This window comes from Acinonyx jubatus, chromosome C1 (assembly GCF_027475565.1).
Source record: "Acinonyx jubatus isolate Ajub_Pintada_27869175 chromosome C1, VMU_Ajub_asm_v1.0, whole genome shotgun sequence".
Lineage (NCBI taxonomy): Eukaryota > Metazoa > Chordata > Mammalia > Carnivora > Felidae > Acinonyx > Acinonyx jubatus.
In genome coordinates, this window is record NC_069381.1 from 18,984,116 (window position 1) to 19,010,136 (window position 26,021).

Sequence of the window (26,021 nt, forward strand, 5' to 3'; positions counted from 1 at the left end):
GTCACAGAGGTAGGGACATCTAAAGAGGCCACAGGGAATGGTGGGAGGCCTACTTGGGTTGGGGACTCTGACCTTTGGGGCTGCTTGGAGACAAGGTGCAGAACTGGTGCAGAGAGGCAGCGGGAACCCTTGACCCCAAGGAGCTCGCAGTCAGTTAGAAGGTGAGCAGAGCCCCAAGGTTCAGCACAAGGGTAGACACACCAGTGGAAGCTCTCTCCGCAGGAGGAGCTTGGCTGGATGGAATCAGGGAAGGCTGCCAGTGGGAGGTAGAGCTTGGAGAGCGTGTGGGCTTTGAGTGTGGCCAGATGCACAGAACGGCTTCCTGGCAGAGAAGAGCACGCGTGCCAAGGTATGGAGGCAGGAGTGTGCAGCACGTGTCCAGGAAGCAGAGCTTGATGGGAGAGGAGATTAGCCGGATCCTTTGGAGTCAGCCCCAAAAGGCTTCACCCCCACCCCCCCCACCCCAACCTTATTGCATGGGCACTGGGAAGCCGTTGCAGTTTCCTGAGCTGAGGAGGGACACAGCTGGGTCTCGTTTTAGGAAGACAGGTCAGGCCACAATGTACAAGGTGAATTTGAGGGGAAGGGGAGGGGTCCTGGAGGTAGGAAGACCCTTTCAGAGGCAGGTGCCCACCCGGATTGGGGATGTTAACGGCCTCAGCAGCAGACACAGGTAGGACCGATGTGACACTTTTCCTTTAAGTTGGGCCAAAGGTTTTGTAAGCTGCAGCCTCATGCCGCACTGCCCTGTGGGGCAGGGAGGGGCTGGTAACGCAGGAGCACCACAAGGCCTCGGTGACCCCAGAAGACTGTGGAGGGGCTGCCCAGGGCCAGTTGAGGGCAAGGACGGCCACGCTTCTGTGTGTTGGGTGAAGCTCACATGTACCTAACACTGTGCCAGCACCTTTCCATCCACTGCCCCGCTTAGCCCTCCCGGCATCCTTAGGAAGTAGGTCCTACTGTCGTCCCCATTTTGAAGATGAAGGACACAAGACTCAGAAAGGTACAGTGACTTGCCTTGGCACACAGATAGTATGTGATGGAACCAGGATTTGAACCCACATCTCCCTGACCAGGCCAGTGTTTCAGGATGAGCTACAGGACCCAGGAAATAAGAACAAAGAACTAATTTGTCAAGCACTTAACTCTGCCCCAGGCATACACAGGTGTCTTTATGAGAAAGGCCAGGCACTTATATGATGCATTTATCTCAGCTCAGGAACCTGCAGTGGCTCCCCAGTATCTAGCCTAGTGGCCTTACCTCACTTTACAGAGGAGGACTTTGATATTTGGAAGAGATGTGTGGCTGGCCCCAAGCTGGGGTTTGAACCCAGGGCTGTGTTCTTTTAACACACCTCACTGCCTCCTGCCTGGCGGGGGGGGGGGGGGGGGGGGGGAGGTGTCCTTTGTGCACAATGAGCATTCAGAGCTAGAAGTGGGAGAGTGAGCCAACCTGGAACCTGCCTCAGAGCCAAGGCCAGTGGAACTTTCAAGCTGGCTGCCTGCCTTTTTGTCCCCCTTCGGCTCTGTGCGTCTAAATCGAGTACCTATTCTCTGAATAGGGTTGTGTGTTTTCCCCTGGGGAGCTGCCCCAGGCCGGCTGCAGGTACAGATAGAGTTGAATTCGGGATTGGGCCTTCTCTCTGGCGCAGCCTGGCCGCTGGGTAACCTCTGGCCGGGAATGAAAGGCTTCCCAATAAGTGCCTTGCTGGCCCGCAGCCCGGCTGTGTGGTAGGTGGGGGCCCAGGTGAGAGGTCAACCGAGGAAGGATACAGGAACCTGAGAGCCGGGCAGAACTTTGCCAAAAGCAAAATGCCAAATGCCAAAAGCATTCCCAAATGCTCCGGAGGCCCCGGCTGAGAAGGAGAGCTGGTCACGAGGAGCCCTGGCTGCCCTTCTGGCCCAGCCTAGACCCTTGGGCTTCTCAGCTCAGGCTCAGCCCAGGGAAGGAGGGCCCCTGGGATAAAAACACTGGGCAGCTCAGGGCGGGATTCAGAAATCAGACACCCTGGGTCTCGTCCCCTTGGCCTTGGGCTTCTCTTCAAGCCCTCCCTGGTCAGAGCGGCCTCCTGTCCCTTGGAGGGATAGGGCAGGGTTATCAATCAGATCCAACCGTTTTCACAAGGAATTGAGAGAAGTTGGGTTCTGCTCTGCCTTTGATCTAATCCTGGGTATGTCCCAACCCCTCTCTGGGGGCCCTCTATGAAATTTAGGGGCGGGGCAGTGGGATCTCAAAAATCCCTTCTGGCCCTTAAAAAATCCGGTGTGAGGCCCTGTGATGTAACAGGAGGGGGCCGTAGTTTCAGAGCCAAGAGGATGGACACCAGCTGGTGCTCCGTGGCCGGGCGCATCTCGGCATCTGTGCATCTCGGGCCCATGGGCGTTCCCATGCCCCACTGCCTCTTCATCTGACGGTAAAGCGTCCCTGTGAACCGGGTTTGGCCATTGACAACCACAGGGGAAGCAGCCAGCATAAACCAGGAAAGATCAACTTTGTTTGGCTTGGGTGTTTTCCTACCTATCCTTCAGTGTAGGAGGAGTTGACGTTCTGGAAATTCACTTCATCCCCAATACCAAAACCATCTTGGGATGCCTGACTCTGGATTGGGGAGCCCTTGCTTCTGGAAGCAGATTCTAAAGCCTCCAGCTTTACCCTTCTCCCAGTTTCTCCTGATCTCCCTCTCATCCTTTTCCAGGCCTAGGAAGGTGGTGGTTTGAGTTTCAGGAGTCTCTGCCTGCAAAATCAACACAAGTGAGTAGTTAGAGAAGCGCTAATTAAGGAGATTAGAGGCTGACTCTGAATGCAGGTGTGCCCGCAAAGCCCGAGCTGTGCTTCAGACTCAAGTGGGGCTCAGCCCTGTGTGCTCCAAAGCTCCTCCAGGGGGGAGGTGGAGCCTGCGGTCCTCACTGAGCCTCTTCAAGGCAGAACCGTCAGTCCTCCTGAGCTACGTGCCAGTATCTAGAGGATTTGCTGCTACTTTACTTTAAAGGAGGCAGCTGTCTCTTACAGGAAGCCCTCCAGATGGCCCCGGGCACATCGCTTTCTCCCTCCTTTCTTCCTTCATGGGACTCTACACTCAGGCTCTGGTTGTGCCACGTGGGGAGGCCTTCCACATCACTCTCCTGCCCAGCCCGTGGTGTGGAGAGCTGCGATATTTTGCACCATTATCTCAGCCCTTACTCCCCAGGATAAGACTCTAAGGCCCAGTAGCAGGGGCCAGGCCTCAGAACTTGCGCTTTCTGGACTGACCATCCTAGAGTGGCCACAGAACCTTTGGTTTGTGCATTTGTTTGGTTTCTTTGCCCAAACATCCCCCCCTCATTTTTTCCCCAAATGGAAGTAGGTTTCTGGTTATAAAAATAATCCATGAGCCGAAGAAGTCAAAAGGCACCTGTAATCCCAGCACTCGGGAGGTAACTATTGAATCACATCTTGCCAGACTTAGTTCTGTGTAAGCTCATCCACGTTTGGCATACAATAAAGAAATTATATTGTGTTTGGTTTTTTGTTGGTTTTTTTTTTGCAACCTACATTTTTTAACTTAACAGATCCCATGGATATCTCCCCAATAAACACAGGCCTACGTCACCTGCATGGATGGCTCCATAGTCCTATTTTATGTTTGAGCCACAATTTATATAATCCCCTATTGTTGGATTTGGAGTTTTTTCCCAACTTTTCCCCATTGTATATGGTACCGCAACAATAAATACCTTCCCAGATAAATATCTGTGAACATTTTTTTTTCTTTCCTTGGAATAAAACAAGGAATAGAATTGAAAAGTCAGAGGACTGGCATATTAGGGTTTTGTAAATGAAATGCCAGTTCACCCTCTCCCCAGTGTCACAGAAAAGTAGTGGGCGCCTGACTGGCACTGATGGTTGGCTTGCTGGCAGGTATGGGTGGACTGAGGTCTGGGAAGTGATTCGGCCTGTGAACTTGGTGTCCCAGGCGGCTGGCCCCCGGCCACTGCCCCGAGGAGGAAGCAGCCTGGGGTGGGCGGAGGGGGGACGCTTGCTCCTGGACTCCCCTTCAAAGGCTGGTGGTATTGGAGCCTCCCTGGATCGTGCCTGGGCCAGCCTCGGCCTCGGAACCTGCCTAGGCGTTTAGAGGGGCCGTGGAGAATGGTAGCTTGTGCGGCTGGGGATGGAAAGGACAGGAATGAGCCCGGGTCATGCCTCCGATCTCTGTGCCTACAGGAGGCCTCAGCGGGGCAACCATCATTGACTCCCTAGACACCCTCTACCTCATGCAGCTGCAGGACGAGTTCCAGGAGGCCAAGGCTTGGGTTGAAGAGAACTTCCACCTGAACGTGGTGAGTCAGACACCCTTGGGGTGTTGGAGCCAGAAGGGGTCCGGAAGGGCAGTGGCCAGCTCCACTCGGTCACTTCTGAGACCCAGAGACTCTGGCCCCAAGCTGCACAGCAGAGCAGTCCTGGAACTGGGGCTCTGCCCTCTCTGCTGAGCCCCCTCTCCTAAGACCAGCCTCAAGGTGGCGTTGAGCTCTGGCTGGCCCAGGAGTATTTACCAGCCTGTTGTCCCCTGGGAGGGAAGACAGCCAACGACCCTTCCTTCCCCTCCGTGGGAGGTGGCAGGCACCCAGGAAGTCCCTTCTAGGGTCAAGTCTGATATGGATGTGAGGGGGTGTCCTCCTCCTTCTCGTCATCATCAAGGTTATTTTGAGGCATGTTACGCCTTCTGGTAGTCTGCGTGAGAAGGTCAGAATCCTCCCATTTCCCACCGTATGGAATGGGAGAAGGTGGGAGAAGGAAGGGGTATCTTCATAGACCCACCTTGTCCCTGTGCAGATAGTGGATAGAGAATGGGCATCAGGCAGCTGCCTATGGTGCCAGGTGCTGGCAGGTTCGGGGAGCCTGGGGACATTCAAACAGGCGGGGTCCTTGGAAGAAAGCAAGATGGGGTCACATCCCCTCTCTGAGCCTTGGCTTTCTCACCTGGAAAACAGGAACGGAAACCTCGCGGAGCCCTGTAAGGCTGAAAGAGAGAAGAGCTTTGCAGGTGCTGTGTCAGTGGAAAAGCTCTCCCAGATAAAGGGACAGTCATCGTTGTTGTCGGCAGTAAAGGACAGTGATGTGGGGAGCGCTGGGGGGGCAGGGATGGTAATAGCAGACCCCTCTAGGGAGCCACGCCAGGCACCGCGTGTGCGCCGGGCGGACGTCTCACCTGTACCACTCAGCGCCCCGTTGCCCCCTGCTCAGGATGAAGAACCTCGGGCAGAGAAAAGCTAAATATCTTGCCCGAAGTCCCAAAGCCAAGTAAGAGGCCGAGGTGGGATTTTAACCTAGATCTGGTCCTTGGCATGGTGCCCCAACACCCCTGATTCATAATCCAGACCTAAGAAAGAAAACAATGATTGAGGCAAGTGTGGACATGCCCTGAGGGCTACAGAGCTGAGGCTGAGGATTGCTGATTACCTACAAGTACCTTTCTGGCACCCCTCCCTCTCAGCCTCGGCTTTGTCCCATTTGCCCCAAAACCTCCTGGGAGAACCTTCCCCTCCCCCCTGCCGCCCCAAGGAATGGCCGCCCTACCGTCCAGCTAGGCCAGGAGTTCCCTCAGGAAGGGGAGGTGGCTGGACTAGAGAATCTGCCTCCCCTCAGGCTAATCTTCAGCCCACAGCTCCCCACCAAGTTCTCCAGCTCCTTGGAGGACAGCCAGGCAGAACTTTGCTCTGATGGCCTCCGACAAGGGCTGGGGAAGAAAGCCAAACCTGGTGTTTATTTGCAATGCTGTCAACGAGCTGTGGTGGCCTGCCAAGCAGGTGTCGATGCCTCTCAACTTTTGCTCCGAAAACCACCACCCAGCGAGGCCCCGGAGCCCAGCACAAGTATGGCCAGATCAACGGGGGGTGGGGGGCTGCGGCCAGAGTGACCTGTCTCGAGGACCTGGCTGTCCCTGGGAGCCCTGCAGGCACCTCACAAGTGTCCCCCGCCCCTGCCCTCCCCTTTCCCGCTGCCCTGCAGAGTGGAGAAGCATCCTTGTTTGAGGTGAACATCCGGTACATCGGGGGACTCCTCTCAGCCTTCTACCTGACGGGAGAAGAGGTAAGTTGGCCCTTGGAGGACCCTGGACCATTCAGGTGGGAAAAGGCTTTAGAGAACATCCAGTCCCGCTCCCTCATGTCACCAGTGAGGAAGCAGGGATTCAGGGGGATTTGCCTGGGGCTGCCCATGTCTGCCCAGCCTCCACGGTGCCACCTGCAGGCTCTCTCTCTCTCATGTTTCATCTGATGTTTCCCTTCTCTTGCCCAGGTGAGCCCCTCTGGCTCCCACAGTTGCTAGTAAATTCTCCAAGGACGATGACTAGTCTACTCACACCATCCCTGTAGCTCCTAGCACGGCACCCAGCAGTCTGGGCTCAGCACTGGCTTGTAGAGCCGCTGGACTGGTTTTTGCAGGTGCTAGTTTTCAGCATTGAGAAAGCTAAGACCATTGTTTCGCCATTTCCACCCCTGGGGCCCCTCAGCCTTGTCCTGCTCCACAGCCATTCCTCCACTTCCCCTCCCCTTCCAGTTGCCAGCCACGGGCCAGAGGTCAGCTGCGGGTCTCAAGGGGCAACAGGGAGATGGGGCAGCCACTGGGGCTGGTCTCATGTCCAGAGTGCAAGGCCTCAGCCCCAGGCAAGCTGTGTTGGCTTCCAGAGGGTGGACTGTGCAGTGTGGGGAGAAGACAGAGCCCTGAGCAGGGAGGGAGTCAGAAAACCTGGGTCTCATCCCCACACCACACCTGCCTGTGATCTTGAGCAAGTCCTCCCCCACCCCTGGGCCTCGCTTCCTTCCCCACCATGGGGATGGACTCACAGAGCTCTTGTGAGATGGATCGGGAGGGATAGGAGTTGACCCTGAGCTGACCAGCTCCAAAGCCCATATTCTCCGTGCTACAAGAGAATTTTGAAAACCACAGAGCTCTGTAGAAATAGGAGGCTCTTCCTCCCTTCGAGAAGTCCCACGAAAGTGCAGCCCAAGTATCGGGGGGTGAGGCTGGCCAAGTCCCCAGCCATGGGCCATCATCGATCAGTTGTGTTCCCTGTTACCCAGAGGGGTCACGCTGCTCAGCACAACCGCTGCTCTGGGGTTAGATGCCTTGGCCTTGGCCCTTTCCCTTCCCTGCCCTTCTTCCTGCTCTGTCCGCCCTGAGACAATATCATCCCTGCCCCTGCCGCGGGGAGAGCCGCCAAAAAATCCCTGCTAACCTCTAGTGGTGGTGTCTGAGGAAGTCAGCTGCAACCAAGGGTTCAGAGGCAACAGGTGCACTCTACTTCCTGTCACCTCGGGCCTCTCCCTCAAGCCTGATCTCCTCAGCAGAGATTACCACTTGTACCAATTTGTCTCCAAACCAGTGTGGTTGGGATCCCTTGGCTTTGAGCCACACAAAACCTGAATCGTATTTGAAAACCCTAGGATAGGAAAATGACATGGAACAGAAAAGGCACCCTGTTCTTCCAGGCACTTGCCCAGCCTCCCTGCCACTCATGGCTGTGGAAGGTGGCCATAGCGTACAGATAGGGACAGGGGAGGGAGCCATGCAGCTCAGGGCTCTCAGGGGTCAGTTTGAGGGGCCAGCGATTGAGGGAGGAGCTGGTGCCCCTCAGTCCTGATGCTTGACCCAGCCTCCACCCTCCTCATAGGGTATCCTGATTCTGAAAACCTATCTGAGGCCTTGGCTCCCTAGTGATGTAGTCTGGCTGGGTCTGAGGACCCAAAGGAGGGGAGGTGCCCCAGGACCAGCCAAGAGGGTCCTCGGCTTCATGCAGGGTAGAAATCAAACACAAGCCAAGAAGAAGTGATAGCAGAAGACTGAGGGCAAGTATAGGTACAGACAGAGCATCTGGGAGACTTGGGAAGGAAAAGGAGTCTTGTCTTTGCTTGGGGTCTGGGGTTTTTACTGAGGATTGTGGTCTGATGTACATGCCCTCTCAGATACCCAGGAACTGGTCAGAGCAAGGACAAGGAGCCAGGTGTCCTCTGTAAGTCACTTACTCCTTGGAGTCGGGGGTCTTGGCATCGAGATGTCTAGCATCAGTGTCTGGAATATGCACAGGAGAGCCTCACCCGGTCATTCTTACCTGGTCATTCCCTTGATGCTATCTGTCATGCTGGAAGACTTCAAAGAAATCGTTAACTCCTTGACCCTTGCAAAGAGGGCTACATTATTTGTACTATGAGGCGTGTGTAAGGCAGATGCAGGTCCTGGCAAGAATAGAAGCAGGAAAAGGAGCATAAAAAGCAGTCCCCCACTTCGTGGCGTTGCCTCAGTTTCCCCATCTCACTTTAAGGATCATCAGTCTGACTCTCCAGGATGCAGACTGGACAGTGGAGTGTGGACAGGAGTGCCTGTGACTTAGAAATAGTTCCCAAAGCCCAGGGAGCCCCATGTGGCTCAGAATCCTGAATAGACAGGCTCCTGAGGTTATGGGCACAGCCCCTGTCCTCTAGCCATGCCCTGCTGATCCCTCTCTGTTCCCAGAGACTGTGCCACATGAGCCCAGTCTCACTGGTCCCCAAATACCCCATGAGGTGGGGGTCTTCATCTATTTACAGATGTAGGAACTGAGACTTAGAAGGAATGTGCTCAGGTCGCAGTCCCTGAGGGCTGTGCTGGGTCAGCTCGTGACCCCGTGGCCTTTCCACCATAGGCCTGAGTTGTAGCCCCCGCGCAGCCTGGCCCAGTGTCACTCCTTGTGACCAGGGCTCAGCTGCACCGGACTGGGGCCTCCCTCCTCTCTGTCCTTGGTCTCACACGTAGTGGGTGCCTGTGAAGTGGGGCTTTCCATTCTTCAAATATCCCAGGAGTATTTGTGGAATGGTGCGGGAGACCGCAGCCCCTTCCTGGGCTGCGGCCTTTCCCTGCTGCAGAGGAAACCTGGGGGAGGAGAGTCCCCTTCTGGGTAACCAGCCCCGCAAGACCCACAGGAGAATAGCAAGCCTGCTGACAGCCACTCCAGGTGATGTTTGCACGGCTCTTCAAGTTCACATGGCCCATTCACTTACATACATCCTCTCGTTTGAGTTCCGGACGAACCCTGTGAAACAGCCAGGGCACATGTACAGTTAGTTCCGTTGCACACAGTTATAGTGCTCAGAGATAGTAAGTGGCTCACCTAAGGTCACAAAGCTGCTAAGTGGGAAGATCCAAACCTGGGCTCTCACTCCCAGCCCAGACACCTTTCCACTCTACAGAATGTAATTCTTGCTGGCCTCTCTCACCTCTGTTCTGGAACCTCTGGGCCCTGCCTGTTGCTTACCACGGCTGTCTGCAGCCATATAGCTCTGTGTTCTCTCTCTGTGTTGGAAAGGCAGCTTGGTATCAGTAGCTCCACAACCTTGGGCAAATTGCTTCTCTGAGACTCAGTTTTGTCATCCTCAAAGTGGCCAACATCTTCCCCACAAGGCGGTTGCAAGGATTAAAGGTCATGTAGAGACACTGACACATCGATGTATTGTGCTTTATAATAAGTAATATATATTTTTGGTCTGCATCCTGCTTCTGGCAGAGCTCCTAAAACCGTTGGCATTTCCTAAGTGATGAGAGCAATAAATATGTCTTTTGTTGTGTTGATTGGGTGACTTTTGGACCCCACCAAAGGATAGAGGCTGGTTGCTAGGAAAACCTTGTACTTAGGGGGTAGTTCTTTTCAGTCCCACCACCCTGACTTCCGGGGACAGGAGAGGGGCTGGACGCTGAATCGGTAGCCAGTTGGCAGTGGTTTAATTGGCCCTGCCCATGTGATGAAACCTCCATAAAAACCCAAAAGGACTGGGTCACAGAGCTTCTGGTTGGCTGCGCACCAGGAGATTTGGGGAGAGCGCCACACCTGGAGAAAGCATGGAAACTCCATGCCCTTTTCCCCATACCTTAACCCTCTGCATCACTTGCACCTGACTCTTCCTGACTTCTGTTCTTTTATAATAAACCAGTAATCCAGTGAGTAAAATGTTTCCTGAGCTCTGTGAACCACTCTAGCAAATTAATCAAGCCCACAGAGGGGTTTGTGATAACGTGCTCCTAAGAGCACTTAAGAAGAAATCTTCTAGGAGTCCTCAGGGCAGAAGACAGCCAGTCGGCTGCCTGGAGCCTCAGCCTCGGGTTCAGGTTCTGGAGGGCTCCTTTGTGCCTCAGTGCTCAGCCTCCCAGGGGTCAAGTGATGATGTCAGGAGCCTCGAAGGAGAGCCCTTTGTTGTTGCTGAACCGGTGGCTTCTGGGGCAGAGGGCTTTGGAATCTGGGTCCTAGACAAGCTCCTCGGGGATTGTGGTGTGGCTGGCCCCTGTGCCCACCTCTGGGACCCTCTGTCTGGCACTGGACACTATCCTCTTCTGTCCCCATCACTGCCAGGCCCCACATGTGACTCTTCCCTTCCCACCCCTCCTCTCCCCAGCAACAACCACACCTGCCCTCCGAGGCCTCTCTGCCGCATCCCAGCCGGATCCGGCAAACTGCCCCGCAGCCATCCCTCCACAGCTGCCTCAGCCCATATATTGTGCGTATTGGGGTTGGGAACTCAAGATGACTTTGTTTTGCAACACTCAGGAGGTCCAGCTCCGGAAATGAAAGGAAACGTGTGTTGTTCCACCCGGAATAGTCACGTTTTAAAAAATAAATACTACTTACTGTGGGCTTGTTTTTATTATGAAAAAAAGCACAGAAATAGAGATACGCCAAATGAAGAAAGCAAAATTCCTCCACGAGCCTACCCCCTACCCCTAGGAGACCATTGTTAATATTTTAGTGTATTTCCTTCCCAACCCTTTCTCACGCATCCGTGTGCATGTAATTTTTACTAACTTTGAATTACACTGTTTCAAAGTATATTTTTCTTTTAATGAACTGGAACCCCTTTCTTTGCTGTTAAATAATCTGCATCATGCCAGTGGCTGCACGGTATTCTATTGCCTGGACAAGCCATAATTTAACCACTTCCCTATTGTTTGATATTTAGAATATTCTCATGTTTCCCATGTTTCCCTTGAAGTAAAGTTAAATCTTTACAACATCCTTCATTACTTATTTAGTTAGAATAAATTCCTAAGAGGGAAACTGTGGCGTCAGAAAGTCACAGGTGCTTTTGAATTAGAACAGTTTGAAGGGGTCAGAGCCTCCCGCAGGGCCCTGAGGCCTGGGACCCCCATTCACCTTTTCCGTTCATTCCCATCTAAAAAATGGGAACCGTGGGCAGATTCAGAATGTCAAGGGGGAAAGGCCCCACCCCCCACCCCTGGTGTTACACGTGGGACGGCAGTGCTTTGCTGGGAAGCACACAGCAGCCAAATTGGGAGGCAGGGATTGAACCTGGGGCGGGGCAGGACTCCTAATCCAGTGCTCTTCACACCCTGTCCAAACGTACTTCCCCCGCACCCAGCCCATGGTGTCCTGGTCCATTGGTGACAGCGGCCCTGGCTACTTCATCCTCCTGGCGGCCACCCGGAGCACAGCTGGAATCACTGAGCCTTCAGAGTCCCGACACTGCCGTGAGGACTTTACAGCTATTACCTAATCTTCATTCCTCCCAACAGCCTCTGAGGAAGGCGGTAGTGGCCTTGTGTTATGAGTGAGAAAGGAAACCGAGGCTCGGAGAGAGGTGCCTCGACTAAGGCCACGTCACCAGGAATTCGAGGACCCGGGTTCATAGCCAAGGCTGTCTGACTCCAGAGCCCAACACAGCGTCACCTCCCACTCCGGGCCAGCAGCTCCTGGGTTCATCCAGCGGCGGGAGCAGCTTCTCGAAGTGATGGCGCCCACCCAGCCCCGTTCACGATGCCCCATGCTTCTTCCTTTACAGGTGTTCCGAATCAAGGCCATCAAGCTGGGAGAGAAACTCCTGCCCGCCTTCAACACCCCCACGGGAATCCCAAAAGGTGTTGTGAACTTCAAAAGGTAGGACATCTGCTGGTTTCCCACTTCTGGCTTTGGCTGCTTCCGTGTGGAAACTGAGGCACAGGGAGAGGACAGTACCCGCCTTGGGAATCACAGCGAGCCAGTGGCACAGTGGAGGTTAGCCTTAGCCAAGGACTCTCCAAGGCCGGTGTTTGTCACCACACCTGGGGCTTAGGTTTCATAAGACCTGATCTTCTTGAGGTGTGGAGGGGCAGCTGTTCTGTGATCATCCCCCAACACTGCCTTGACTCACCGCCCTACGGGTGTACCCCATTCACTTCCCTCCCCAGCTAGGGTCAGCAGCCAATAGGCACATCACACCCTCCTGCCATGAGGAGGTGCCCCAAACTGCTAGGGAGTCTCGAGACTCTGAGCAGAGGGACCCCTGGTCTGCCGACTGCCACCCTTGGCCCCAGCAGGGCTGGGTCTCAGAAACCCATTGTCAGAACCCAGAAGGGCTTCTGGGGGGCATCCAGGTCACAGAAGCTCAGACTCCAAGGATTGAAGGCCCTGGCCAAGGTCACATAAACCAGTAACCGACTGACCATTCCAGGACACAAACCCAGGACTTCCAACTCCATTTTTGATCATTCTTATTGGAATTTCCCCCTCTTTAGAAATAATAACTTCTCATTGCAGATAATGTGGATTATACCAAAAGTGTTAGATAAGAGCAGAAAACTCCCATGTGGTTCCACTAGTCACAGAAAGCACCGGTAATGCTTCTGTTCTACTGGCTCGGTATTAAAATGTTGATTCTTATTGGCTGCTTCCATGATTTTGCTTCCTGATCTGTTGCTTAATTCAGTGTGTGAACCTGAGACTTTCTGGGTAGTCACTAAGTCACAGAATGCCCGAGTGGAGGGGACCTTGAGTGGTCCAGTTAGAGAAGAGCAGAGCAGGGGCTGCAGCTGGGTCCAGCTCCAGAGCCCGTGGGGTGCCTGCCTGCCCCCCTCCGCGCTGCTACCCTTCCCTCGCGTGGGGACGGGAGCGTGTTTATATCCACTCACTTTCCAGGTGTGGCGACTGAGACCCAAAGAGGGGAAAGGACAGGGTCACAGTCCAGAGGACTAATGGCGAGCCAGCTTCGTGATGTGTGAATCTTCACGAGCATGGGTCTGGCTCCTGGGGACCCCCGTGTGCCCCGTTGTCTTGCCTTTGCTCACTCTGTTCCTCCACCGGTTGCCCTCCTCTCCCAGCTTCCCTGGCCAGCAAAGCCTGGCTCACATGCCACCTGTGCCATCAAGCCAGGAGCCTTTCAGCCTCTCCTGGCCTCCAGGCACTTCGTTTGCTTCCTTACGGCCTCGTCGCGTGCCTCTTCCTGTTCCCTGCTGGCCTGGGAGCTTCTTGAAGGCAGGATCTTGAGGCAGATATTTATCTTGAGGGCAGATATTTATATGACCCCTTATTCACACAGAGTCTCAGAGAGGAAAAGTAACTTGCCCAAAGTCTTAACAGCTAATAGGTAACTGGGGCTAAGATTCCAACCCATTTTGTTACAGACTGAAAGCTCTGCTCTGAACACCTGCCTGGCCCTCCCTCAGGCAGGACCCATGCTGCCCCCCCGCCCCCGCGCTGCAGGAGCAGACCCCTGGGAGATGTTGTAGGAGGCACCCAGGAGCTCCCTGGGGCCGTTCGCGAGGTTCTCTGAGAACCCCGAGTCCACCTCACCAGACTTCCTGTTCCCTCTCCTGAAGTGATGTCTTTTTTTTTAAATGAAAGATTTTTTTTTAAGTTTATTTATTTTGAGAGAGAGAGAGAGAGCAGGGGAGGGACAGAGAGAGAGGGAAAGAGAGAGACTCCCAAGCAGGCTCTGCACCATCAGCACAGAGCCTGATGTGGGGCTCGAACTCATGAACCCTGAGATCATGACCTGAGCCAAAACCGAAAGCTGGGCAGTTAACTGACTGAGCCACCCAGGTGCCCCCTGAAGTGACGTCTTACGTCAGGACTCTCAATCCAGCAGTGGCTCCAGCCAGCTGCCCGGGAGGGAAGGAGGGCGCCTCACCGGAGGCAGGGGCTCTGGGCTCTGGTCGCATGTCGGCTTCCTCTCTGTCCCGGGGAGGTCCCACTCTCCTGGTCCGCCTGCCTGGGGCCTCACAAAAGAGAGGGGACACATACGCTGCTTTGCCACTTTACTTACTGTCTGATCGGAAAACATTCCTGGGGTGTGACATCACATAAATCCCAGCAGAGGCCACAGAGGGGCCCTCAGGGCCAACCGAATCCCGTCCTCAGTGCCGGGGCTGATGTCTCAGAGCTGGGCCCTTGGAGCTCTGCTCAGATCCCTTTCCCACAAACACCGATCCTGGAGAAACGCAGCCAGCCATCAGGGAGGAGACACAAACACAGTATCTTTGCGGCTCTCTCTCCCAGGGCTAGCTCCCCGGCCTCGCTGCCTGAGTCTGGGATAGGACCTTAGCTTCACCGTCCTTCCCTCCTCTGTGCGTGGCACTGCGCGCCCCCAAGCCCTGCAACCACAGCCCTGCAGGGCTGTCTGCCTTTCCCCTGTCCCTCAGAGCCGGGACCGGATGCAACACAGATCCTGACATTTCTGATTAAGAAAATGCATTTAGTTTTAGGCTATTTGCATGCTGTCAGTGCTGTATACATATGTATGTATATGCATATTTCCTGGCAACTCCTCCCTTTCATTTTCTGGGTAAGAGAGTCTGTTGCTAAAAATGCATCCCTGTTCCACCCCGGGGGAATGTCAGGGATGAGTACGGCGCGGCCCGCGTGGCGCTGAGTTTGCGCTTTGGAGAGGGCCAGCTGGTGGGAGCTGGGGCATACGCTGCTGTCCCTGCCCCGGGCAGGGCTCGCTGTGGGCAGCTCTATGAGGAAGGGCCAGACGGGGTCCCAGCAGGAGGGGTGCGTAACTAGGCCCTGCCCGAAGTGAGCGTGACTGCTCCTCCTGCCTGGGAGGCAGAGGCAGGGACAGCTGTGACCTGTGACCTGCGGGCACCACTGAACCCTCTGAGTGGCAGTGGCCAGTCCAAGGACTAATCTCTGTGCCACACTCGACTGCCGCCCCCCCAAATCATACAAGCAGAGATACGCAACCTCGCCTGTCACCCTCTCTAGCGTCCCTACACTCACACACAAACACTTCCATTCGCACACCCCTGCCACACACACACACACACACACACACACACACACACACACACCTTAATAAGTGCTAGTGTTTGGTGAGCATGTCACTGTGTGCTACACGCAGTGTGAACACATGATATGCATTCTCTCTTTTCAACCTCACGGATCCCATTTCACCAGTGGAGAAACCGAGCCTGAGAGAGGTGAGGTCACTTACCCAAGGTCACACAGCAGTAGAGTGAAGTTGGAACCCGGGTCTGTCTGGCTCCAAAGTGAACAATTATACCAGACCCATGAGCGCGCACACAGACACGCACAGACACGCGGGAGTTTCTGCCATGCTGGGGAGGGGCATTGATGAGCAACCCTTCCCCCAGCGGGGGAGAACACAGGCTGCACACGCACCTGCAGGCTTCAGAGACCGGGACGGGGCCGAGGGCAGACCTTCCATGAGCCCGTGGCCTCGCAGGGCTGATCCACGTGCCTTCTGGTCTCTGGATGCTGCCTAGAATACATGCAGCTGGGGCACACGGTAGCTAGGATTTGGATTTGGATTCGGATTCGGATTCAACGCTACCATTTCTGTCACTTACTCTGTGACCTTGGAGAAGTGTCTCCCCCTCTCTGAGTCTGAAATAAGAATCGCAGGATCTACCTCTGAGGTTGGCTGTGAAGATAAGGTGCTAGAGCTGCCTGGCACCCATCAGGAACTCAGTCACTCAAACGAGTAATAATTTTAATAAACTACAAACACATAATTTATATGTGCATAATTGCATAATGTTAAAAATGACGGCAATTACATGCCTAATTTATAACTCACAATAACTCTATGAGGTGTGGGTACTGTCATTTAACAGATGAGGAAACTGAGGTCTAGAGAGATCAACCGACCAGCCCGAAGTCGCCTGGCCGGGTGCTGAGGGATCCGGCATTGAAGGCAGGCAGGGGAGAGGGAAGGCGACCGCCCACTGCCCGCCTCTGCCCGGCACTTGTGTGCCTGTCTGCCAGGCTGGTTCCGCTGCAGGAAGCCCACTCGGGAGGGTAATTGTTGGGAGGGAGGGGAGAGGAAGGAGAGGCTCATGTGAAGGCAAATGAGAACAAAAGACGGGGGAGGGGGTGACTGGCGGCTTTTTTGACCTTGAATTTCTCTGCGAGGGCGGGAAACATCCATTATTCAAGAATCCCTCTGTGGGTACCCACGGCTCCCACTAAGAAAGCTGGAAAGAGAAGTCTCACTTAGCCTGAAGGAAAAGGGACAGAGAAGGGACACCTTCCCCTTCCCTCTGGGTCGATGTGGGGTCATCTGGGTGGGAGACCGTTAGGGGATGTGCAGAGCCCAGTCTGAATCCCGCCTCCACCACCTCCCGGCTCCAACCTTCCAGTAACTTACTTCCCTCTCTGAGCCTCAGTTTCCTCTTTGCGTATTGGGAATAATGGTATTTTACCTTGTGGGGTTTAAATGAAGTCAAGATGCAAACAGCTTGACCCAGGGCCCGGTATCTTTAGTGGCTCAATAAACAGAAGCTGTTTTATTTATTATCCGAGAGTGAGTCTGCCCTCTCTATGCAACCCATCCCTCCCGATCTGCCTCCTGCCTCCAAATCAGGGAAATACCAAGGAGGTGGAGACAGGAAAAAGGGACCAGTGGTCATCTCTTTATGGAGGCCACTGGAGTCCTCCATTTGTTTCTGGAAGTTGAGACTGATGAATTTGACTTCAGAAACTATATCCAGGCTGGATAATGGAGTTTAGAGAGGAGAGGGGCTGCCTCAGAAAAGCCCCAGCCCACCCCAGAAAAAGGAGTGTCCCTCAGATGGCAAACCATGATCTCCTAAACCCATCTTCTCCCACGCCTGCCTCCCTAGGTCCTGTCCTGGGGAGACAGAGAGACAGAGCCCAGTTCTTGGGGAGGCACAGCTATCCCAGCAAGGAAGCAGAGGGGCTTCCGGAGGCCAGGGCAGAGCCAGCCCCCCTCAGGCTGTACCTTGTAGCCCCTACAAATAGGGGGCACTCACTCCACGCTGCTCTGTCCCACAGGAAAGATCATCATGATACATTATGAGGAAACTGAGGCACAGGGAGAAGCAGCAGCTTGCCCAAGGCCACTCCCACCCTGCACTTTTCTCCTCCCTCTTCACCCCACAAAAGACCTAGGAACAGAGACTGGGACCAATTACTCTTGCCCAGCTTGATGATGCAGGAACTAAGGTGCATAAGGAGGGGATGATTTGCCCAAAGCCGCTCAGCTAACAAACTTGACCCTGGCCCCCTGGCTACAGGTGCCAGGGAGATTTAAGTGAAAGCACCTGGGAAGGCAGCAGCCTTACTTATTATCATATAATTTAAAGAGAGGCAGCCCACATGATGGTTAGGACAGGCTCTGTCGTCAGGCCAGCCTTGGGCCCCGGGTGCTCCACCTAACTGTGATCGAGAATGGGTGACATCACCATCCCAGGCCTTGTCCTCATCTGTGAAAGGGGCAGATGGGAGGGTTACCTGAGACTCTGCACGGTTCCTCCTTAGAAGCACCCAGGTCCTGGAAACGGTTAGTCGACAGTCTTCTCCAGCGAGGTCACAGGGCCAGGCTAGGATCTCTCTAAGACGTTCGTGAGACATGCCTGATCAACAGCTGAGGAAACCTTTGCTCCGAGAGCCCCTGTTTCTTTTGTTCCTAACCTCGGGATCCAGCAGCTCGAGGCGTGTGGGCACGCCAGAGACACCTGCCTGATGGGTATGGGTTCCACAGAATTCCAGGCAGGGGCCATTGTGTGCCCTTGGGCAGCACTGACAGTGTGGGGAGAGAGGGGGAAAGGGCCAGGAGGGGTTCCTGCTTTTCATCTGCCCCCATTGTGACCCAGCCACAGCCATGTACTCTCCACAGGCAGCACCACTGATTGTGAAGCGGTTGGCTTGCCTTCAGAGGACAGAACATGTTCTGTGGGGTCTTTGTGATCGATCTCACCTGTAAATTGGGCATGACTTGGGGGCCAGGTCTTGGCCACCCAGACAGCTCTGCTGCCGTCCTTGGGCCCAGAGGCCTCACAGGGGCTGCTTGACGATGGAAACAAAGAGTCGTGCAGGCAGACGGGTCTGGCTTCAAATCACCTGCAGCAGGTCAGTTCGCTGGCCTCAGTGTCCTCATCCACAAAATGGGGCCCTTGGCAATACTGACCCCCGGGGAGGAGCATCCGAGAGCAGATGGCCTGACGCTAGTGGGTGATCGATGGATCCCCCACTAAGCAATCCCTGTCACTCCCAGCATGGGAGCCAGCCTCACAGACAGTGGGGTGACAGGTGCTTCTGTCTTTTCACAGCAGCTCCAACAGGAGCTGGGGCTGGGCCATGGCAGGGAGCAGCAGCATCCTGGCGGAGTTCGGGTCCTTGCACTTGGAGTTCTTACACCTCACCGAGCTCTCTGGCAACCAGGTGTTCGCAGAAAAGGCAAGTCTTCTCCCAGCTCCTCCCTGTTCTCCATACCGGGAGCGCCACAGGAAAGTGGGTCAGCGATGAGCAGGGTGGCCGGTGGGGACCTGGAAGGCGACCAGCCACCGCTGAGACGGCCCGTGGCTGCTCGTGGAAGCCGTGCGTGTGCCCAAAGCCAGGTGGCACGGAAGGTGAGCACAGGGAGTAATCAGGGCCCTGCCAGGGCAGGGAAGAGGTGAGGCTGCCGGAAGGTTTTCACTGGTGCCGTCGGACCCAGAGAAAGTTCGGCAACGGAAATCCAGGCACCGGCTCGCCTTGGCAGGAATTGGCCACCGGCTGCAAAAGTCCCCTTTCCAGAGACAGTTAACTTTTTCGTGTGAGATCTGCCTGCCTTTCCCTTCCAGATGCCCGCCTAGCTCGTGCTGTCAGCAGGCTGGCAAAGCGGTCTCACTCCGCAGCTGAGGCGCACGTCTGTTCTCCGTCGCTGGTGCCAGGCTGGCTGAGGCCACGGGGTGCTGAGAGCTATAGCATCCAGGCTGTCATCCAGTCTGACAGCTGTCCGCTCCTGCCCCTCCGCGAAGCCCTCCGGAAGACGCAGTTCCTCCACGTTACGGCCCGTGGCAGTCCCACCGCCTGCAGGTGTCTCGCCGGGTCTGACCCCAAACCGGAGGAGGGGAAGCGTATCCGTACCACCCTCAGATGGCCACCCTCAGATGGCGGTCGGGCCCAAGGCAATTGTCCCTTCCTGAGTCCCGCCCAGGGAGATGAGGCCCCGCCTCCAAGGAGAACCCTTTGGAGGCCCCCACCCCCAAAGCCTTCCCTGCTCTGAATATTAGCCTCTTGGAGTCCTAGGAGCACGGGGAGAGCAAAGATTCACGCCCCCACCCGGTGGCTCCCAGTCTCGAGTCCACCATCCAGCCTCAGAGCATCACCCTGCACTCCCGTGAGGAAACACATCTCTGGGATTCCCCCCAGGCCGGGAATCTGCATTTTCAATAAGCACCCATGTGTCTTTTGATGCCAGGTGTAGGAGAAGCACTTATTCAGTGTGGGAATCCCTCTGAGCATTCTCGGGGAGCTCAAGAGCTTTTCAGCCCCTTGATCACTTCCTCTGTGTTGGGGCTCACTACCCGCCCCCCTTAAATGGCCTGTCATGTCAGACCTGCACTTCAGAAGCTTTTCCCTTGTATTGGGAGGACTCTGCCACCCTGGGACCCCACCTTGAAAGTTCATGGAGTAAGTTGAATCCCACCTCCTGATCAGTCTTATTTTCCTATCCTTTTTTCCCTACCTCCAAGCCCTGCCTCCCCCAGCCTCCGTGTTTCCTTTGCCATGGAGCCAAATTCCTCCGGGAAGGTTGTGACTGGCTTACGATGGAGAGGGACAGGGAGCTCACTCTAGTCCCTGGCTAGTCTGGACACACTAGCTACCACTGCCTGAGCACCTACTATGTGCTGGGTGCCTTATAGTATCCCTAATCACCCCTCCAAACCCTGAGGTGAGTCCCCTTGTTGTCCCCTTTAAATAGAGGAGGAAACTGAGACTCAGAGGTTAAGTCACTTGTCCTGGGTCATCCAGCTGGTAAGTGAGAAAGCCAGGATTCAAGCCCAGGACTTCCTGACTGTGAAGCCCACGTTCTTTCAAGACCAGATTAGTATAGCAGGCTTCAGGCTTTCCCCCCTCAAGTCCATCTGCTTGTCTCTCTGTCTCTCTCTACATTTACATTCTCTGGCTATCTTCATCCCCCAATCATGCCTCCCACAGAGGCGATTATTGGCAGTCAACAAATTGGCCCAAATTCTAGAAGCACCCGCACCCTCCAGGGGAGCTAATTTAGCCTGCTTCACTGCTCACCACCAGGACAGTCGAGAATAACTCAGGTACAAGCACATCCCTGTCCCCCATAATGGACTCCGCTAACATAAATGGATATGAAATCTCATGTGGTAGAGCAAAGTGCTGTCCCTTGGAAAGAAAGGTCTGACAGCTAAAAGGCTGCTGCTCTCCCTGCTTCTCGTCTTGTAGATAAATCTGTGAGCATGATATAGTACCATCCCTGAGGGCCTTTCTGTTCTGCTGGATTCTGTGCTGGAAGGATTTCCTGTGCTGCCAGAGAGCAGACCCCAAGGGATGAATGAAGCCTTCCTGCTTCTCGCCCTTTGTAGCCCCGAAGGTGGCAAATCGTGCCTCTTCTCACTCAAGCTGGGGCAGCTTCTGCTACACGCGCTGCACGGTCCCTGCCCTGATCCGTGTTGGACACAGGGGCGACTCTGTGTGGTCAGCCAAGACGTGACTCGTGTCCTGGCTCTGCCACTTGATGAGCTGAGTGGCCACGGGCAAGTCGCCGAAACTCTGAGGCCCAGGTTTGTCATCTGTTAAACAGAGATAATACCACAAAGGTTATTCTCAGGGTTGGAGGTAATGTGTTTATAATGGGCCTGGCTCAGAAGGACTGAGAAATGTTACCAGCTGTTGTAGTGTTGTCGTGAAAACCCTGAGATGCCTCTTAGGGCAGGGGGGTGTTGAGGGGCCCAGGCTCTTCCTCTGGAATGGTTCCTGTGGTGTCAGAGAAAATAACATATTCCTAGGCTGAACCATATGAAAGAGCCAGTGTCTGACCATTTCTGACCCACGAAAAAGGCAGTTGTACCTACTAGCACTTACACATGAGCTGCTATCACTTATAGGAACCACGCCCCCTTCAGAAAAGGCCCATTCCCCGGAGTGATGCACAGTGAGGAAGGGGCGAAGTGAGGGGGGCATGGGGGCCTAGCAGGGCCCCAGGCAGAGTGGTCCGTGCAGAGGCAGCGGCCAGGCCCCACAGTGGCCGTCTCCTGCCGTGCCCCGTCTTGCCACCTCCAGGCCGCGGCCTGCTGTTGGTTACGAAGCTCTCCCTCCTGCCTCCTCGGAGTGGTTTCCTCTGTGGATCCAAACAAGGTGTCTCCGTCCTCATCGGCTGAAAGTCACTGGCTCCTTCCAGAAAGTGAAGGGGCGTCTGGCGTTTGTATCTTGGCAGGTCAGGAACATCCGGAAGGTCCTCAGGAAGATTGACAAGCCCTTCGGCCTCTACCCCAACTTCCTCAGCCCAGTGAGCGGAAACTGGATGCAACGTGAGTACAGAGATGCCACTACCCGCCCCCCGCCCCCCGCCCCCCCCCCCCCCCCCCGACGCACACACCGCCTTCAACTGATTGCCGCCAGCATCCGGTGCAAGGCACCTGGGCCGAGTGATGAGGGACATATTCATCAGAGCCCAATGCCAGCGAGGCTTTTGCTCTGTGCTCCCAGACACCACCTGTCCTGCCAGACACTGTGGGGAGGCTTCACTGTTGTCATTGCTCTTGTGAGGGGTGTGATGGCCGCCACCTAGTGAGGCCTGCCCTGTGCGTCCCCCGCAAGCTCGCTGTCTCCAGCCGTCCGTCTCTCAGGATGCTGCTGAAGCCTCCCTCGTCATCCCCCAAACTTGTGGGAGTGTTCCACGTAGACCCATTTACTCCAGAAGTGGCCCCAAGAAAGACCATACATCCTCTCCCAGCCCCTTTGATCTGGTGCCCCACCTCCAACTCTAATCTTTTTTTTTTTTTTTTTAATTCTTAAGTGGACTATACAGCAGTAAAAAGATCATGAATTCACCTCTGTATCTTACACCTACAAGAATTGGTCCTGGGATTTCCTGCTGTTCTCTATTCAGAGGCTTGTTCCTCAACCAGACACGTGTGGGTCGCCCACGGAGCCTCATTTTCAGCCCCCAGCTCCACCCACTGAAACGGAATGGGGTTTGGGGGGGGGGGGGATGTGCAGGCTGGAGAGTGTTGAAAAGTCTCCCAGGACCCTGGGATTGTTCCCTTGTCTAGAGGCCTTGATTATGAGGCCATAGCACGAATTGGGGCGGCAGGTTCCTTGGGCCCTGCTTCTAGGGGCTTCCCAGAGCACCCCGACCCTCACCTCTGCCATTTCTGCTCAAAGACCCGTTTCCCTTTCCCTGCCTCCAGCTCCAGTTGTTATGACACCAGCAAGGGCTCAGGGGCAAAGTAGATATGAGTCTAATTACTGCACGGCTGTGGGGAATTCACTTTATCTCTCTGAGCCTTGGTTTCCTCTCCTACACATGGGAGGAGAGCTAGAGTTATGTTCTTTGTGCACCATGGAGGGGTGTGGGAGTAACGGTCAGAAGGGGCAGGAAACAGATTTCAGTTCATCTTCCAAAGATGGTATGTGTTGTTCTAAAAGGTGATGAATACCCATCAGTAAAAGTATACAGTCAGGGCCCGGAGGGCTGGCCAGCCGGCGGGGACACCACGGAAAAGCTGCAGAGGCATCGTTCTTCCACCCCTGAGTCTCTGTGATTACAGGTCCAGAAGGCCCAGAAAATTTGACCCAGGAATTTTCCCTGATGATGACCTCACTCCCAAGTGGCCTCCTGCAAAAACCACTTACACAAAAGCAAAGTATTTTTAACCAAAACACACCGCCAAATCCAAAAGTGCAGGGAGAAAATGAAGGTTTGAATTACAGATTATGGCCACGGGAAGAGACAGTTCAATAACTGTTACTGCTTTTAATTGCAAGGCCCGACTGGGTAAAGAGATAAACTGCCCCCCTGCTGGCCTTAGCCGCTCCAGCAAAAGCCATAAAGAGAGGGAGAGGGGCGTGGCTTCCCAGTCCCAACAGCTACCTTGGCAAATTACAGGGAGCCCCCCACCCACCCCGCTGAGAAACATAACTTTCTTTTCAGGCTGCGCCAGGGGTCACAAGACTGAGCAAAGTCGGTCACATACGGAAAATTGTTTCATATTAATAAAATATGAATCAGGGGTGCCTGGGTGGCTCAGTCGGTTAAGCGTCCGACTTTGGCTCAGGTCATGATCTTGCAGTTCATGAGTTCGAGCCCCACGTCAGGCTCTGTGCCGACAGCTCAGAGCCTGGAGCCTGCTTCAGATTCTGTCTCCCTCTCTCTCTGCCCCTCCCCTGCTCATGCTCTGTCTCTCAAAAATAAACAAACATGAAAAAAATTAATAGAATAAAATATGAATCTGAGGCCTGCTAGAGAACAGAGGGAAGGCTATCAAGCCCTGCTCACCCGGCGCCTGCCTTCCTCCTCCCGTGGGTTTGGCACCTGGACTCATCTCAGGTTTTCTGTGGTTTTTGCTGAGACTTTTTGGTAATTGTGTATTTTCCCAACAGATGAGAACATTCCCAACTTGCATAAGCTAAGTGTGTTCGCATTCTTTTCCTTCCTTGAATCCTCTGGATTCAAAGCGCGTTTGCAACCACAGCAATTGCAGCTTGGAGAGAAGGAGCTAGGTCTGCATCCGGGTCCCAGGCCCCCGCTGCTCCCGCTGGAAACTGAGCTGCAGGGTAACAGGGGAGGCCAAGACCCTCCTGCCACTGGGACTTCACAGCCAAGACAAGTTCACCAGCCTCCTGCTGGTACCAAGCACAGATGAGACCGAGCCTCACAGAGCCCCTCAGAGCTCAGAGAGCTGCCCGCCCTTCAGCTTGGCCCCTGGAGTGGCTTGTCTGGTCCACTGCCTGAATCCCACACCTTCCTCGATGAGAAGGTGTGGCAAATCTAGATTCTCCCCAGTGGGTACGTAGTGTGAGCTGCCCACTGGCCCCAGTTTGGCAGCCTCCCCCAGGTTCACGGTACTTTCCTGAGAGCCAGTGTAGGGTGGCGGCCTCCCCCTGCCAAGTGTGATGACACGATCAGGAAGCAGCAAAGCCCATCTCTGTTCAGGCTCATGCACACCAACTCATGCTCCTGTTTTGTATTTTATTGATCAAAAGATTGAGGCCCAGCGGGGAAGATGGCTTGCCCTGAGCTAATGGCAGATCTTCGCCTTCTGATTCCCACCCCTGCGCTCTCTGTGTGCCAAATGACAATTGATCACTTTGGTAGAGGCCCCTGAGAAGCTCTGCGCATGTCCCCAAGAGGGTGTCCTGTCCCAAACTCCCATGGCACTCCTGGGGGCCTGGCTCCCGTCTCCTGCACGTACACACGCTGCAATCGCATGATGAAGTCCAAACTCTTTGGCTTGGCGTTCGAAGCCCTTCCCAACACAGCTCAAACCTACCTTATTTTCTTTCGTTCAGGACTTCCTGGACATCCACTGGGTGCCATACAGGCGCTGGGCATAAAGTGAGAATCATATGCGGTTCCTCCCCATAAAGAGCCCACAGCCTGGTGGGGGAGGTGGGCCCATAAGCAGATACTTACACCACAGCTTTGGGGGCAGCCAGCGGCAAGGACACCCCCAGTAAGAGTAGGACCTGCAACCACTGAGTGCTTGCCACATGAGGGCCGGATTTGCGTGTGCGTTATCTCACTTCTCATGGTCACCCTGCAGGGAAGGACTGTGAGCAGGTTTATGAGGACACAGAAAAGCCTTTCTGAGGAGGGGATGCCCGAGCTGGGGTGTAGCAGGGAGGAAGTGTTAGCCGGGCAAGGGAGGGGAAGGGTGTTTCTGGCAGAGGGGTCACCACGGGTGAGAGTGAGTGTGGGGAGGCAAGGGGCTAGGAGTGTCGGGTGGTGGAGAAAACGGTGACAGGAAGCAGGCCCAGGTGAGCCTGGCGGTAACAGTGCCCTCGGCTGTGTGCCCGTGTGCCTCTTCTGTGGGCTGTGAGCTGTGGGAGGGCCCTGAGTGGAGGCGGACCCGATTTAACTTCCGGCCTTCCTCAGCCCCCTGCTCGGCACGGACCTGCTCCAGCCATGGACATGCCGTGGACATGCGGGGCCTGGCATGCCCCACGCCTCCCTTTGTGCTGCGTCCCGAGCCGCGTCCTCCATGTAGCAGTGGGGGATGGGGGGTGTGCTGCTGAGTCCCCCTTCACAGAGCAAGGTTCAGCCCACACTCACCCCTCCCGTGGCTCCCCAAGGCACAGGATTTCTCTGATCTGTTCCGGTTTTTGCTGAGCCCCTGCTGGGCCATGATTTGTTTATGGGGCCGGAAGGAGCCAGAAGGGCTGGTTTGCTGCGGGTTCTCCTCTCAGCCCACTTGCCTGGTCCCCACCTATCTTTACCCTCTGACTTTTGGTCCCTCTCTCTCCACGCTGTCCTTTCTGACTCCAGGCACCTTTATTTTCATCCTCTGGTTGACTGTCAGGCTGCAGAAAGTGAGGGCTCTGCCACCTTGGTGGCCTTGGAGTCACTATGTAGGCCCATTCCCAGTTTTCCCATCTGGGAAAGGGGTTGACAACGCTTACCTACAGGCTTCTTGGGAGGTTGTTACAGACAATACAGTAAAGTTCCTGGCCCACAGTAGACCCTGGAGAAATGGTAGCTTTTGACAGATTTTCTGTTTCCTTTTCTCTCCCCGCCCCCCACTTCCCCTCCCTTCTGTCTTCCTATCCCTGCTTTGTCCAGAGGAGCTGGAAATAACTTCCCCATCGCTCCTTTCCTGCCTGAATCTGTCCCCCCTATTTTCCTTCCTCTCTTTTTCTGCTTAAATGAATCTTAACAGGGAACTGAAGTTTCCTCTTTGTTTCTCTATTAAATGCCTTTCTGTTTCCCTGTTGTTAATTTTTAAAGCATGTGAGCGAAGTGATTTCCGTGTCTTGCCGCTCGGGTTAAGCGCTCACGGTTGACCCGTCTTTCTCCCGGGACAG

At 54.8% G+C, this 26,021-nt stretch overlaps 1 protein-coding gene across 2 annotated transcripts in view; it reads left to right on the forward strand.

Annotated features, from left to right (window-relative positions):
- MAN1C1 (mannosidase alpha class 1C member 1) overlaps positions 1–26,021 on the forward strand; it is a 139,803-nt gene that overhangs the window by 101,508 nt on the left and 12,274 nt on the right. The window contains exons 3-7 of one of the 2 annotated variants that reach the window (XM_027060037.2): positions 4,202–4,317; positions 5,987–6,067; positions 11,800–11,894; positions 18,311–18,434; positions 21,433–21,526. In XM_027060037.2, coding sequence (XP_026915838.1) covers positions 4,202–4,317; positions 5,987–6,067; positions 11,800–11,894; positions 18,311–18,434; positions 21,433–21,526 — 510 coding nt within the window. Of the gene's footprint in view, positions 1–4,201; positions 4,318–5,986; positions 6,068–11,799; positions 11,895–18,307; positions 18,435–21,432; positions 21,527–26,021 lie in introns of both variants that reach the window. The other variant, XM_027060035.2, reaches the window with a different exon arrangement.